Source organism: Balaenoptera borealis (assembly GCF_965194805.1).
Source record: "Balaenoptera borealis genome assembly, chromosome: 12".
Taxonomy (NCBI): Eukaryota; Metazoa; Chordata; class Mammalia; order Artiodactyla; family Balaenopteridae; genus Balaenoptera; species Balaenoptera borealis.
The window spans coordinates 24,568,209-24,585,247 of record NC_138869.1 but is presented as its reverse complement, the minus strand read 5'-3'; the positions used below and the strand labels follow the sequence as shown (position 1 = coordinate 24,585,247).

General features: G+C 39.7%; 1 protein-coding gene across 11 annotated transcripts in view; it reads left to right on the top strand.

Moving 5' to 3' along the window:
• Positions 1-17,039, top strand: part of MITF (melanocyte inducing transcription factor) — a 225,439-nt gene that overhangs the window by 183,468 nt on the left and 24,932 nt on the right. For 6 of the 11 annotated variants that reach the window (XM_082346212.1, XM_082346202.1, XM_082346206.1 and 3 more), the window contains 3 exons: positions 10,055-10,282; positions 11,325-11,408; positions 13,539-13,634. In XM_082346212.1, coding sequence (XP_082202338.1) covers positions 10,055-10,282; positions 11,325-11,408; positions 13,539-13,634 — 408 coding nt within the window. Of the gene's footprint in view, positions 1-8,781; positions 9,028-10,054; positions 10,283-11,324; positions 11,409-13,538; positions 13,635-17,039 lie in introns of those variants that run through there. The other 5 variants (XM_082346210.1, XM_082346209.1, XM_082346204.1 and 2 more) reach the window with 4 other exon arrangements.

Sequence of the window (17,039 nt, the reverse complement as noted above, 5' to 3'; positions counted from 1 at the left end):
GGAGCCTGTGCTCCGCAACAAGAGAGGCCGCAATGGTGAGAGGCCCGCGCACCGCGATGAAGAGTGGTCCCCACTTGCCGCAACTGGAGAAAGCCCTCGCACAGAAACAAAGACTCAACACAGTCATAAATAAATAAATAAATAAATAAAAGAACGTGAATTTCTAAAAAAAAAAAAAAAAAAAAACTGGCATTGGGGGGAAGGTGCTACTGGCATCTACTGGGCGGAGACCAAGGATGCTGCTAAATATCCTATAATACACATGCAACCCCACAACAAAGAAGTACCTGGCCATAGGGTCAGTCGTGCTGAGATAGGGGAACCTTGAACTTACATGGCTCCCTCATAATTAATTGAATGCATTGCTTTCTATTAGATATTTGTTTCCAATATTTTGTTATTAGAGATTAATGGTTGGCATACTTTCTCTGAAGAGCCAGATAGTAAATATTTTAGGCTTTGGAGGATATAAGGTCTATTACTCAACTCTGCTCTAGTATTGTAATAGCTTGAAAGACTATAGACTATATGTAAATGAATGGGTGTGGCTGTGTCCCAATAAAACTTTATTTACAAAAATAGGCGGTGGGCACTAGGGTAGTAATTTGTCCACTTCTGTTTTAGGCAATGCTCTGATGTACCTCTGTGTTCTTAAATCTTTGCCCTTATATCTGATGATTTCCTTAGAAAAGTTCTTGAAAGTGTGAATTGCTGGATGAACATGTATGTACCTTTTAAACGTTTATATCAATTTATTATTTTTTTCTCACTCACATCATATGAGATTGTTCATTTAGTGCGGCTTATTCTAATCCCACTTATGCCACCATCATTCCATCAGATTTGGAACTACCTCCTGGAATGTGGAGTGTGAAAGGTAAAGCAGGGTTTGCCAATTTAAATGCCTTCAGAAGTCAGGCAGATTAATGAGTAAATCAGGCCAGTTGTCAGTGTCAGAATAAGGAGTGGTAGGAATGTAGCAAAATGAAGAACAAGTGTCCCATCAAAAGAGGGAAGCTGCTTCTCAACTCTGCCCCCTGCTGGCCCACTAGAAGGTGGTTCATTGTTGCTAGATCTTCTGTTTTATCCAGAGAAATCAGAAATCCAAATTTTAGTATGATAACTCCCAGTTTTTAATTAAATACTCTGTAGGCAATAAGGCATACCTGTGGACTGTGCCCATGGGCCACCAGCTTGAGGACTGCTGCTTTAACTGTGACTTATCAAGGGGTCTACAGTTTAGAGATGGAGACAGATCTCCAGGATCCTGGCCCTAAGCATCGTGGATGAGAGCTATAAGAGTTGGCAACCTTTGGGTCTGTCCTCATAGAAAAGGAAGCTTTATAACTCAGACTAGGGAGGTGCACTGTGAATCAACGGCCTGGCTTGGAGATATTATCTCCAGAGATTTCTGAATTAGTTAGGAAGAGTGAGGGTCTACCACTTCTCCATCTCCTCAGGACGCTTCTAGAGGCTTCAGGATCCTAGCCTCCAACCTGTACAAGGCCTTACACAATCTGACCCTTTGTCCTTAGTTTCTAGTCTCCCCCCTCATTCATGCATTTCAGCCACACTGCCTCCATTCAGTCATTAATTATCCAAATATTTGCTGAGCTCCTACTATGTGCCAGGCCATGTTCTGGACAAAGTAGAGCAGGGTATGTATGGGGATGGAGAGCACTGGCAGGGTGGGAGTTGGGGTCTCTAAGTTCTTAGGATGGTTGTGGGAGATAAGATCAGAGAGGTCATGACCCCAGGGTGGAGGGGGAAGGGGGCACAGTAGGCTGGAGTCTTCAAAGTTTACTGTGCATAAGAATCTACCTGGAGAACTTGTTAAAACATAGATTTCTGATCCTCACCCAGAGATTCTGATGCGTTAGCTCTAAGATGGGGCCCGAGAATATGCATTTCTAACAAGCCCCATAGGTAGTTCTGGTTTAGGGACCTGTAGGCCATTGTAAGTAGTTTGTTTTCTCTCAGACATAAACAGGGAGCCATTACAGAGGGGTTCTTTTTGCATAGGAGTGACATGATCTGCCATATTTTACAAGGATCACACAGTGTATTGATCATAGGCTGCAAAAGAGCACAGACAGAAGTAAGTGGAAGAGTCAAGAGGCTTTCAGTCATCCAAGTGAGAAATCATGGTGGCCTGGATCAAGTGGTAACAGTAGAGATGGTGAAAATTAGTTAAATTCGGGATATATTCTGAAAAAGAAGGCAGTACTTCTTGATAGAGTAGATGTGGGGTGTGAAGGAAAGAAATGAATCAAAGATGACCAAGGTTTTGGAAATGAGCAACGAGGTTGAACCAGATGAAGGTCATTTTTTTGGTAATTTCATATGTTTTAACCTAATGGAAGAATGGGGGTACCATCTACTACGATGGAGAAGACCATAGGGGGAAGAGGAGGATGGACACTTTAAGTTTGAGATGTCTGCAGTCCTCCCAATGGAGTAAGCAGGTGGAGCTGAGTATGGAGTTCAGGACATCTAAACAGGCTGTTTAAATCCAGGAGCCTGGCTTAGGTCACCAGGGCTGTGCGTGCAGAGAGAGGAAATCAAGCTCTGAGCCTTGAGGCGTTCTGACATTTACGAGGGAGAGAAGAGGAGAAAACTAGCAAAGGCCACTGAGAAGAAATGTTGAAAGAGGCAGGAGGAAAACCAGGCGAGTGCGGTCAAGAAGCAGCCAAGGGAGGAATGTGTGTGAAGAGCCTCCTTGCTGTTCCCTGAGCATGGGAGGCTTCTTCACACCTAAGGACTTTTGTACTTTGCTGGGTTTCTCTTCCCACCCATCTGCCTGGCTCATTCTCTTCCCCAACTTCAGGTCTGTGCTTAAATGTCATCTTCGGGGTGAGGCTTGCCCCAAACAGCCTGTGTAAGATGAAGACAGTTGCCTGGCATCTGGTTGGTACTCAGACAGTATTTGGTGAATGAATGTGAAGATAGAACTCTCTTGATCGGGGCAGAAGTCCAGGTGAAAACCTTGCACTCAAGGTGTGGTGTGGTTTGTGGACCAGCAGGGTGGACATCCCCTGGGAGCTTATTGGAAGTGCAGAACCTTGGGCCGCACCCCAGACCTACAGAATCACACAGCACTTAACAAGATCCCAGATGATTTATATAGACATTAAGGCTCGCACCCAATCCTGTATTTAGTTCTTTTTGTATTTGGTAAGAGGACGACTGGGTATACTCTCTGATGGTAACAACTCAAAATAAGAGGTTAAAACTATGAAAATCCAGAGTCCATAGTTCCTTCTGTATTCAATCAGTTGTCGTCATATGATCTTTAAAAATTGTGAGGAGAGGCTTTCAAGAATACTTTGTAGGCTATCCAAGTGATTTCTTAGTTTTATTTTGAATTGACCTAAGCTAGGAGTGAACATATAAAATGCACATCATCAGGTACATGGTAGACAATTTTGAGTGAATGAATGCTAATTGTTTTCTGTGTTTTAAAAAATCTTGGTACTTATGACATATCATAAGTAGGAGATAATAAGCATATCCTGTGTTCTTATGTCCAGTTATATGGAAAAGCACCTATAAAATTATTTATACATATACTATTTCTCTTTAGAAAAACCACCTGATTCTTCAAACCTTGCTAAAGCTTCAACATAATAGGAAAGCTGAATTCTAGATTGGTAAACCTTTCTTACAGAGCACTGGTTGACATTTTCTGTAAACAGTAGATATTTTAGGCTCTGGGGGCCACGTGGGCTCTGCTGCTGTAGTGTGGGCGCAGCGTGGACAGCATGTAAACGAATGGACGGGGCTGTGTGCCAGGAAGCTTTATTTATGGACACTGAAATTTGGATTTCATAGAATTCTCATGTATCATGAAATATCATTCTGCTTTTGATGGTTTTCAACCATTGAAAAATGTAAAATGTATTCTTAGTTTCTAGGCCATACAAAAACAGGGAGCAGGCCTGACTGGGCAGGTGGGCAGATCCCTGTGATAGAGAAAAGGACCTGGGCATATCAACCTTGGTCGCTTCTGACTTTCCTTTATTTAAGTACTCATTGTTTTTGCTTTTTGTTTGCATATGACTTTTTTTTTTTTTTGCATATGACTTTTTAAAATTGAAGTATAGTTGATTTACAATGCTGTATTAGTTTCAGTTGTACAGCAAAGTGATTATTATACATATATATATCTATTCTTTTTCAGATTCTTTTCCATTATAGGTTATTACAAGATATTGACTATAGTTCCTTGTGCTGTACAGTAGGACTTGTTGTTTACCTGTTTCATATATAGTAGTGTGTATCTGTTAATCCCAGACTCCTAATTTTTCCCCTCCCACCCCTGCTTTTCCCTTTGGAAAACCATAAGTTTGTTTTCTATGTCTGAGAGCCTGTTTTCTTTTTTGTAAATATGCTCATTTGTATCATTTTTTTAGATTCCGCATGCAAGTGATATCATATGTTATTTGTCTTTCTCTGCCTGACTTACTTTACTTAGTATGATAAACTCTAGGTCCATCCATGTTGCTGCCTATGGCATTATTTCATTCTTTTCAATGCCTGAGTAATAGTCCATTGTGTATATATACAACATCTTCTTTATCCATTCATCTGTTGATGGACATTTAGGTTGCTTCCATGTCTTGATGATTGTAAATAGTGCTGCTGTGAACATAGGGGTGCATGTATCTTTTCAAATTAGAGTTTTCGTCTTTTATGGATATATGCCCAGGAGTGGGATTGCTGGATCATACAGCAACTCTATTGTTAGTTTTTTGAGAAACCTCCATACTGTTCTCCATAGTGTCTACACCAATTTACATTCCCACCAAAAGTATAGGAGGGTTCCTTTTCTCCACGCCCTCTTCCAGCATTTATTATTTGTCTGCATATGATTTTGATTCTTCTGTCTTAGGTCAGGATTTGTATTCTTGTTGTCCTTCTTTTTTGTTAGGGAGACCTTTGTACAGGTTGTACAGCAAACACGACGGAGTGAGAACATGTGTTCTGGGCTGGTGTTTTCTTTCGTGGTAGTGTTACAATTGTGGGACTGAAAAGAATCTTGGCACCTCTCAGATGTGACCCTGGGCAAGACTTTGCTCAAATTATTTCAGAAAACTAGCTTCCTCTGTTTCATCATTTTCTCAGGGATGGTGATTGCATCGTTGACCGTCTCTGTACATAGTCCTTTAAAAAACAGAATGAAAAGAATAGTGGTTTGGGAGTGGTAGTGGATAGCAATTGATTGAATTATAATCCTTTTACTATTTCTTTAACTTGCTGAGCAAAAGAACACATTCTCTCTCTAAACACAGAATGAGAAATCTAAATACTTTGTTGACTTGTTAAAAAAGTAAAATCAATTATAAACTAAAAGGATAATGGGAATCTTCGCTCAATTTTATTTTTATTCTGGTTTACAAATAGTAGAGGGAATAGAAGGACGGTGAACATCAGATGGGGATTTTTTTTCCTCCAGTGAATTCTTTTGTCAGCCAATTTGATAGTATCTGCAGGCACCATCTTACCTTGGGCTCCAGGATCTCTTTAGAATGAAACTGATGGAAAATAACCTGTCAGTGTCACCTGGGAAGTGGCGAAGCTAAACTGTGACAATTAGAATGTGATTTATTCCAGTTCTCTTGCTATCAATTCAGGATCTGAATGAAGAAAGGAAAAAGGGCAAAAAGATAGTAGTAGTAATAAGGAAGAAAAGTTTCAAAGCCAGTGGATTTTTGCCCTTGATCCAGATAGCTAACATACTTTATTTATGTGAAATATAAGTTACGTCAATAAAATACTATATTTCGATAGAGTAAGAAGTATTCCAGCTTTATTTTGTGGTCTGTGCTTCTAGTGCTCAGCAATACCCAACTTTTGGTATCCGAATTCTGTGGTATAGTTGGTTTCAAGGTCAAAAACATGAAAAAATTATCAGGAAATCATGTAGATGTTTAACACCACGTATGTTTTCAGTTGCATGCTTGTTTGGCTATTTAAAAATTAATGAAAGGGAAATCGCTCACTAAAAAGCTATGGTTTAGGATGGTTGAACACAGAACATTATATTTATATGGCTTTTAAAATATTCCAAGGACTGTAGTATAGAGCCTCATAATAATGCTATGAGAAGTTAGGGCAATTAGTGTTTCCCTCCAGCATCTTTTGGATATGAGGGAAGCAACACACACAGAGGTTGTGTCACACACCACCACCACACAGTGGGGATGGCATGGCTAGGATGGGGTGGAGATAATGCAACAGTACTAACTGTTCCAGAGCAGCGCTTCTCAGAGTGTCTCAGAGAGCCCTGGGGGTCTCCAAGACTCCTGTAGTTCTGTCAGGTCAAAACTACTTTCATAATAATACCAAGAGGTTATTTTCCTTTTTTCATGCTCATCTCTCAAGTACAGTACTATGCCACTTTATATTAGGGACTTGAGTATCTGTGGATTTTGCTATCTGAAGAGGTCCTGAAACCCATCCCCATGGATTCTGAGGGATATCTATATACAGAAGAGTTTTACAGAGGCTACATGATGTGTTAAAATGTCATTGTTCTAATGGCCAGTGGACTATGTGCTAGTGGGTAATCTTATGTTTTAAAAATCTCTTAGTTTTAATTCCTAAGATGAGAAATATGGATGGATATAACCCACATAAACACAAGAAGTTCAAACAGTTTAAAAGGGTCCTAGGACAAAAAAGAAAGTTTGAGAATTGCTGTTTGAGATAGGTTGCTAAGCCTGGTGGAGGTGTGATTTCATTTAATACTGAAAACACCTCTAAGAGGCAGGTTCTATTGTCATTCCCATTGAGCACGTGAGGTGACGAAGGCCTGGAAAGGTTAATGACTTGCAGAAGGTCATAAAAGTAGTAAGCTGCAAAGTCTGAATTTGAACCCAGGTTTCAACTTCTTAATTCTTCTGTTGACTGTGCTGTCAGGCATGATATCCCTGTCAGAGAAGCACCAGGAATGCTTGGATTCGATGCTAAGTTCTAAGAAGAAGAACTAACTTCTCAAAACCTAGGCCATCCCCCCCAGGGAATGTAGATAGGAAGGTTCTCCTTGTGGGCATTGTAGAGCAGAGACCACATTCTATTGGCTTGTAGGCTGAGTCCAGCCAACAGATTTGTTTGATTTGTCTTCTACAATATGAAAAATCAAACAATTCGGTGTCATTTTTGTAATCTGGGAGATTTCATTTAAAAAACAAGTTCAGATTGCCAACTAAATTGAAAAATTGGAAGATCTAGCTAGACTGGAATAGTTTTCCCATATGGCCACAATCAGTTGCAGTTTATGTTAGCTATTCCTTTTAGATGAAATATCCGCCCTCTAGTTTGCCACAGACTTCACCACTCCCTATTACACACCACAGATTATGACCTCATTTATGTTACCTGTTTTAGGTGTTTGGAATGGAGACATCTGGAGATGTTCTGTCTTCTCCATAGTGTTTATAGCCAATCTGTTCTCAACTTACTTAAAAGGACACTGACAGTAAAAGGGCAAAAATACATCCCTCTCTGACTACCCCAACCTGGTTGCAGTTAAAGACCTCACTGACAGTGCCAAATAGAGAACAAGTTGCTTTTTTCCTTACTGAAGCTTAAAATTCTGATTCATTAAAAATAAGGATCTGCCAGTGAATTAACATTTATTTTTAAATGTGCAGCCCCTTGTGTTTAAAGTGTAATAGTGAAATAAGCACATTACACCCATTGCCCTCATTTTATGTTTATTTTAGAATTGTCTATTGTCCTCATCATTATCGTGTCTGGACCCTTTATGAAACTTAAAATGTCTCTGTGAACCTCTGTGTGCATGTTAGATCAGTCATTTGAAACAATTTGAGGTTGTCAACTAAAGGACTTCATTATCCTGGGCATTTGGATGGAATTATTGAATTTCAAATTCTTGTGCTTAAAGTATCTCACCAATTCAGCAGTGCATATCAACCATTATCATAATTTTTAGATATATATTTGTTTGCCTTTTATCTTCCTTTGCCTCCCCCCAGACTCTCAGGGTCATAAACCTGGCAATTATATCTACTTGCTCACAATGTGTATTCTGTGCCTTGCACAGTGTTTAGCACATAATAACAGTAAATAATGGAATGAATAAATGAGGAAATATATAAATGCATCAGTTGTGTATATGATAACTCTTATTCTTCTCTAGCCCCAAGAATTATATTAAAAGATTTTTTAGTGAAAAATGTTATGCTTCCTAATTTGAGGATTAAATTGGGGAGATGTGTATTTCTTATTTTCCACATAAATATATAACCAAAACTGCCTCTGTATGTATGTATTTTTCCTTTTCTATTTAGAATAGCTCCCCCTCTTCCGGATGCAAGGTCAGTAGGAAATTTATATATCTGTCCAGCTAAGAATGAGATGCACATTGAGATCAGGATGCAAAATGAGGCTGTTGAACTTGAAAGTTCATCAGAGACTCCCCCATATTAAAAGGCACTCTTTCTGCATTTGGAAGGGCTGAGTTATTCGGCCATTAGCAAAGTCTCATGTGTAGCTTTTAGGCAATGTTCTCCAAAGGGGGCATCTAGCTCTTAACCTATTGCTGAAAAAGAAATACCATTGTCTATTAATACTACTGGAACTAAAGATGAATAGTGAATTGGCCTTGATCTGACAGTGAGTTTGACTTTGATAGCTCATCCCTTAAAAAGGTTCTTTTATATTTATGAAAAAAAAGTATGACGTCAAGCTGGGTGGGGTGCGGGGGGGTTGATATCAATATTTAAGAGCAAACTCGTAGGGCTTCCAAAAAAAAAGCCCTTTGTGTGAACTTTTTTTTTTTTTACATGCATAACTAATTAGCTTAGGTTATTATAAGCAGGGCTGCTGTGATAAAGTTTCCGGTGGTGTCTCGGGATACCTTGTTTATAGTACTTTCTCTATGCCAGTCTACGAATTGGAGTTACAGAAAGTAGAGGGAGTGAATAGTCTACCGTTATTTGTTGGATTGGGGCCACCTAAAACGTGGTTATGCTGGAAATGCTAGAATATAATCACTATCAGGTGAGCTTTATTCTTATATTTAGTCTCTGAAATGTAATCAATAAATTGAGCGTTTCACCTTTTCATGTTATTGTAGTAGACACAGTTTTCAATAAGTACATGTCTTCCCATTTAATGCTGTTTATTGTTTGATACCATAATCAGTAATTCAATGTAGTTTTGAATAAAGTAAATATTAGTAGGATTTTTTTCCCCTGTTGCATGGCTGTGCTCTCTCCCTCAGCTCCTGTTCATGGCTCTAAGATTAAATTGTGTTTATCAAGGAAAATGTGACTAAATTGAGTACCATTGATTTTTTTTAAAAAAGTTCTTATTCTCTATTAATGTCTATAAGAAAGAAGGAAAATAATGTTGGTGGCTTAATATTCATGCCTTTAAAAACATATACATAGAAGTGCTATGTGTTTGAAAGAAACTGCTTAATGTGGAATTGCTTTTTATGTTGAGTTTAAGATCTTAATTAAAATGTTGAACAATCATGTCCAAGTGCAAGTGGGAGGAACTGATCCACAACTAGTTGATTTAATCATCCGAATGTTTCTGTTTCCGTTCTACAACCGTTTTATAGTTGTTCCTTAAGGAGGGTTTTTTGTGTTTTTTTTTAAACAGAAAGCGGTTATGTTTGCCAAAGAAAACTGAAATGAATCAAGTTATGCGCCTTCTTCTAGATTGTTGTTTTGATCTTAACAAACTCTTTCAGGTGTGTTGGGGAAATTTTTGCCCTACAGATCGTGGCAAATTTTTAGTCATCAGACATGAGAAGAAGGGCACAAGGTTTTAAAGAGATGATGGACCGCCAATTAGCAGGGAAATGAAACAGGGCAGAGTATTACCCCAAATCCTAAGAGTTAGCCTTTAAACTTCAGTAATATCAAAATCCATCAGCACAGTGCCTGGTACCTAACAGGGGCTTAATAATCTATTCTGTTGGTGGACTGGCCCGTCTCATGCTTGTGCCTGAAAGAAGAGCTGTCCGAAACTCACCAATAACAGCGCTCTCTTCTCTTCCCTCCGTGGCTATGTTCAGGTGCAGACCCACCTCGAAAACCCCACCAAGTACCACATACAGCAAGCCCAAAGGCAGCAGGTAAAGCAGTACCTTTCTACCACTTTAGCAAATAAACATGCCAACCAAGTCCTGAGCTTGCCATGTCCAAACCAGCCTGGCGACCATGTCATGCCACCAGTGCCCGGGAGCAGCGCACCCAACAGCCCCATGGCTATGCTTACACTTAACTCCAACTGTGAAAAAGAGGTAATTCATGTCTCCTCCCCTCTCCTTTTTCTTACACTGAATGACTGTCTGTTGGATCTCCCTCCCGCACTTGACCGTGGACTCCAGTCTGTCCGCGTGGCCACCTTCGCTGGCCATTGTCCCCGATTCCCCATTCTAGCTGTCACCCTCCAGCCTCTTCTCCCTGTCACCATCCCCGGGTTATTGGGTTATGGCTCCTGGCAGGGGACCTGGCCCCCTCAGGGCAGAACCTAGACGCGAGGACGCTTTTTCTTCCACCCTGTTTCTGCTTCGTTAGCTGAGTGTTCTCTTCCATTCCTTTCCGTTTACAGAGCAGTGAAAATGCAGGGAGAGAAGGAAAGGTGGAAAAGGGAGAGTAAAAATAGAAAAGGTGTCGGACAGGCGGTTTAGAAGTTCCGCTTGCTGTGAACGTCTGGGATGTTATTTTTATTTCTCCCTGAGTTGGAAAGGAAAATAAAAAAGCACAGAGTGTGCATGGCTGGATTGGAAGAATATAGCACATGAAAATCTAACAGAAAAGCAAAGATTTCCTTGCTGGGTGAATTCGGTTTCCTAATAAAATTGCCACTGCTGGTGAAATCTACTTTTTGTAAAGGCTGGGTTGGAGACAAGACTCAAACGTACCTCAAGCTAATTGTTGCATCGAAATTTGAAGCATACCTAACAGGAGAGTTGTGATTTAATACGTTATTTCCAAATATGAGATGATGAGCTTCATTTTAGTGGAGTTTGTCCTCTGAAATATTCATGTGATTCAGAGGTGACTCTTCTGAAGTTTGGTTGATTTTAATTTCTAGAGGGACTAAGTCTTTTCCCTTTTGCCCAAACCAACCATCTTATTCTTCTCTGTCCATGTTTGTCATCTGTCAAGCTGATTTACTGGAAGAAGTTCTTCCTTCATTATTTTGTTTCTCGGTCAGATTACACTTTATCGGAAAGCTTAGTTCATCTTCTTGCTGCGCCGTCAGCCTCGTATGAATATGTCATTGAAAAGTCATTTGCAAATCCAGATCATAGGCTGATTTTGCTTGTGTTTTTGCAGGGATTTTATAAGTTTGAAGAACAAAACAGGGCGGAGAGCGAATGCCCAAGTATGAACACGCATTCACGAGCGTCGTGCATGCAGGTACTGAATGACTCAGCAGCCCAAAGATGTAACGCTCTGTAATGAGGATCTATATTTGTGACTCATCACACTTTCCTGATGACTTAAGGGTTTTTCTTCCCCCCATTGATTTTTTTTTTTTTTTAATTGAGGAAGCTATGAACAGGGCTATTTTCTTCATAATGTCTCATGATTAAAAAATTACTAGGGAAATTATACCTAAAATGCATTTTTCCCTGAGTTGCTGTAAGTCATTAAACAGTGCTTAAAATACATAAATTTTAATAAAATGGAATGTAAGCTGTTGTACTTCATTTAGATACCATCACCAAAATATGTTATACAAATTTATAGGTTAGCAACTTTGAGAGGATATTTGTAAAACCAAGATGTTCGTGTGTGTGAGATCTATATATTGTTTTATAAAATGGAGTCTCATGGAAAATATATTTTGAAATTTTATTTATTCATTTAATGATAAATCATGGATATTTTCCCAAGTAATAAAAAGTTCTTCTATGACATCCTATTTAATGGCTATATAAATCATGCTACACCCATTTATTAATATATTTATATATTTTTAATGTGTGTATATATATATATATATATATATGAGAAAGAAGAATAAGCAACAAAAAATTCTTATTTTTTTGCTTTTCTCTACTGCCTTTTATCAACATGTATGACTCTTTTCATAAGAGAAAAAATTCTCTCATACCAAGCCCAGTAATTTCATTTCCCTAAAAATAAAATTAAAAATTTACAAAGAAAGGTTGCTCAAGTCTTCTGGCCCATTTTCCAGTTTACCAACTCATTTAGAAAATCACCTCTTAAAAACAAACAAACGAAACAGATACAACTGGTGTACCTGGAAAGGAAACAATGTGCTGACAGTTATTCAAAACTGACCTCCAGTTATTCTCAGGGGTCACTTAATGCCACTCAGTTTTTGAATGTTTACTATATTCTTGGCACTGTGAGCACTTTATATGGTTTGTCCTGAAATCTCGCAAGAATCCAATAAGGCCATGAGTATTATTACCCCCATTTTACAGATTGGGACACTGAGGCTTGTAAAGATTAAGGGTGTTGCCCCAATCCAGAAAGTGGGAGAACTAGGATTCCGACAAGCCCCATGATGTTGGAGCCTGTCTTCTTTAATTAGAAAATGGCAAAAAGACACAAAGGAGCATCCCTCTGAGTTCTGAGATTTCATTGTGTACTTGTGAAGCACTATTAAGACCCAAGCGTGTGTGCACACATACACACCAAGTAGCTCAAATATATAAGGTGTTTGCGAAGAAATGTTTTCACAGACTTGTCTTTGCAACTGCTGCAATGCACATGTAATCACTGTTGTTTATTATCATAACTAATGTTTTGGTACTACAGGAATAAAATTGATCTGGAGGGAATGTCAGCTCCACGACTGTAATGATAACCTCATCCTGGTGTACTCCTCTGGGAGTGCCAAGCACACTGGCAGCTGTACAAGGAGAAACTTATTTTAAAAGTCCTTGTAAGATTAGTGCAGGGATACCCAGTGGCCTGGGAGCCACAGTGCCCCACACACCCCTGTGGGAGCACAGGGCTGAATTGCCATCTGTGGTTTTTTATTCCAAGGAGGGTGTGGGAAAGGTACAGGGCATAGTCTTTAGAGGAGAAAAGGAAAAGGCAGCTATCATTCAAAATGAAATTTCCTGGTTCATCTTTCCTGTTTAAGGCAGGGAGTTTTGCATAAAAGTTCAGAGCATGGTTCAAACTGTGGCTCTAACCCTTCTCCGACGTGTGACTTTGGGCAAGTTGCTTCTCGTATATCTCACCTGGAAAATTGCTATAATAATAGCACCTACCCTGATAGGGTTATTGTCAGGATAAATCACCTAGCCCATAAAAAGTCCTGCGCCCAGTGTCTGGCACCTAGTAATCACTCACTAAGTGCTGGTTGCACATGTCATCCTCATCACCCATTAGTGTTAATGGTCTTCAATAATATTCTTATTTGGGGAGGAAGAGGACAGTTACCTCTCAGAATCTAACTAAAGAATGTTATTGCTTTGGGTCAGGAAAGACCATGGATTTCTTTTTGGGTTGCTTTGCACAGTTTTTGCTTATATCTGTCTGTTTTCCATTGCCTTTTTCCTTCAGATGGATGATGTAATCGATGACATCATTAGCCTAGAATCAAGTTATAATGAAGAAATCCTGGGCCTGATGGATCCCGCCTTGCAAATGGCGAATACGGTATCGGTGACCTTTTTTTCTAAAAGAAAATCTTGTGACATTATTTCCAGTGTTTTCTCCCTTTTCCTGAATTTTCAGTTTATCTTTGCAAGTGATTCATTGAGAGATGTATTGATGATGAGGCAGAGAAGTATCTCAGCATCACAGATAAATGACTTAGACATCAGAAATTAAGAATTTCTCATGAGTTTATCAGTAACCCCATGATGAAGCTCTGCATTCCCTGGAGTCCAAGTCCACTTTCAGTAGCACGTTAGATCTTCCAGTTGCCCTTGACATCTGATGCCCAACTTAGAACACTGCTGCCAAGGGAAATACTCTGGACTGTGTTATTTACAGTGGTTTTCTAGTTGGCCTGAAAAGTTAATGCACTTTTTAAAGGAGATCCCTTATTATTCACAGGTGATAGAGTGACATTCAAGTTACCCTTCTTCAACAGCAAATTTATTCCAATTTTAGTTAATTAATCAGGGGTCATGTTTGCTCTTCTCTGTTACTTATTCCTCTCTGCAGTTTGGAGCCTTGCTTGTAGAGTTTATTTTCTTTCACTCCTTCCATTTTTGTCTTATTTGGTCCTTGCAGGAATTCCTTGGGTCATTGCCTTCCGTTTTAGGGTTAGGAAAAGTTAGCTTGTGTTGCCCTAGATTACACAGCTCGGATGTGTCAGAGCCAGGACTCCTCGGTACATCTTTGAATGCCTAGTCCCATCCTCTTCTGTTTTCTATACGAGCAATGCCATGAGACTATCATATTCTTTAGTAATCAGTATTTAAAAGACAAACTTCCATGGTGGTAAGGGGGTAAAAGGGAGCTGTTGTTAATGGGTATAGAGATTCAGATTTGCAAGATGAAAAAGTTCTGGAGATGTGTTGCCCAACAATGTGAATATACTTAACACAATTGAACTGTACACCTATTGCATTGGCCCAAAAGTTTGTTTGGGTTTTTCCTGAAAACCCGAACGAACATTTTGGCCAACCCAGTAAAAATAGTTAAGATGGGAAATTTTAGGTCATATGTTTTTTACCCCACATACACACAAAAAAGTTTTAAAGACTAAATTCTAATAGTAAGTTTCCTTGGGAAGGGAATGTGGTAGCTCTTACTTATTTATACCAAAATCCCTAGAAAACCAATTTTTTTTAAAATTTTTATTTATTTATTTATGGCTGTGTTGGGTCTTCGTTTCTGTGCGAGGGTTTTCTCTAGTTGTGGCAAGCAGGGGCCACTCTTCATCGCGGTGCGCGGGCCTCTCACTATCGCGGCCTCTCTTGTTGCGGAGCACAGGCTCCAGACGCGCAGGCTCAGTAGTTGTGGCTCACGGGCCTAGTCGCTCCGTGGCATGTGGGATCTTCCCAGACCAGGGCTCGAACCCGTGTCCCCTGCATTGGCAGGCAGACTCTCAACCACTGCGCCACCAGGGAAGCCCAAAACCAAATTTTTATAGTTAAGTTTTCTTATCTATCTTGATCCAGTCCTTTAAGTCATTTACTTGCAGTCTTGAGGGTTAAGGACGACTCCCCTTGAAACCTCTAAGCTTCTTTTGGGATGGTTAGTTTTGTCAATTTACTGTCCATTTAAACTCACCCCCTCGTTTGAAAGAACTAAATATTCTTTCTGACAAATGTTTCCCTGCCAAACTCTTCCCAACCTCTTGGAGCCCTTGGTTGGCTTCTGTGGAACCCTCTTGCTTCCAACTTTTGCGCATCCCGTGAGGCAGACTGCACTTGTCAGCTGTCAAAATCCTAGGACGAACAGGAGCAAAAACTTTGGAGGAGCTTGCACTGGGGAATTTATAAATATACCCAATGCCCTAGCAGTACTGATTAGCAATGGCCCAGTCATCTCAAAAGAACCTTGCTGGCGAGGGTGGTCGTTTTTCCATTGGCATCAAGGGGATACCTGAGCACACTCAGGAGGACTGTAGAATTGGCATGATTTTTAAAAATTATTCCTTTTTAAATTTTTCCCCAAAGGTGAGGACCTTGGGTGTCATCTGATCCAACCTAGTACTTACTCATTGCGTTAACCTCCTCTTGCATATCCTTTGTCTTCCCCACCAAAATATCAGGCATTTGGCTTCTTAAAAGCCTCTAGTGAAAAATATGCACTCACTTACAAGTGAAGCAGTAAAGCACAATGGTTGGGAGTTGAAGATTTATGATCAGACCTGGATTCAAATCCTGAGTCTGTCATTTACTGTCTGACCTGGCACATTACTTTGCTTCTTAAAGTCCTCCGTTTCCCCGTCTGTAAAATGGGACTGATCACTGTTTCTACCTCACATGGTCATCTCATAAAGTATGTACAGCATTTAGCGTTGGAAACATAGCTTGTACTCAACAATATCTAAATTATTAAATGTAATTTATTATAGTTTCAAGTAATTTTGATAGCATTTTTTCTGGGTGTTATTCACTCAGCACCTGTAATGTGTGAAGCTCTACGTTAGAATAATATCATTCTCGATAATGGAAATATTTCTCATAGTGAGTCTCTCTGTGAATTCCAGATATGGGTCCCAGTTTGCCTCATGGAGAACTCGTCCTTGTGACAACCCTTCTGGAGATGTGACCTTTAGACTGAATACCCGTGTCTCCTCAGTCAGTCTACATTAGAGTAGACATCCTAGTCTTTCATTATCCGATTGCTCCTGAACTCATTTTAAGATTGATTTAGCATTTATTAAAGGCCTCATATGTGACCAGTGCTGGGTAAGGTGCTGTGGATGCAAATGACTCAGGTCTCCTTCCTGGTCTCATTGGGCTTACAAGTTTAGAAAAGGAGACCACTTCAGACCTTGAATGGAAAAGGATAATTCAGAAGCAGAGAGGCCATCTCAGGGGAGTTCCCAGATAGGAAAGAACCCCCAGGTAGACTTTAATTAATTCCCAGTCAGGAGAGGAGTAACCTGCAGCCACCCTCAGGAGTCACTGACTTTGTCCCAGCATCCGTTTCTCTTCTGTGTTCCCCCGCACCAGAGCTTTCCCACAACAAACTATTTTAGCATTTTACTACGGGCAGAAAGACACTGTAACATAGAGGTTTGGAACACAGACTCTGAGCCAGACATCTGAGTTCAATACATACTCTGGAGTGAGTTATTTGTCTTCTCTGCCTCACTTTCCTTGTCTGGAAAATGGGGACAATAGTAGCATCTAAAACAATAGAAGCCATGTGAAAATTATAAGAGTTAATCTACAAAAAAACATTTAGGACAGTCTTGCCTGACATGCTCTCACTGAATGTCAGTTACTAGCTCTTATTCATGATAAATTTGGGTTTTAATTGTCAAAATTAAATAACAAAGCCACTACAACTTACTAATGTTTTAATTTTTTTTTTCCCCACAGGGAAATTTAAACTTAATGTTCTTTATGTTGGGCATTTTTCCTTTTATTTGAT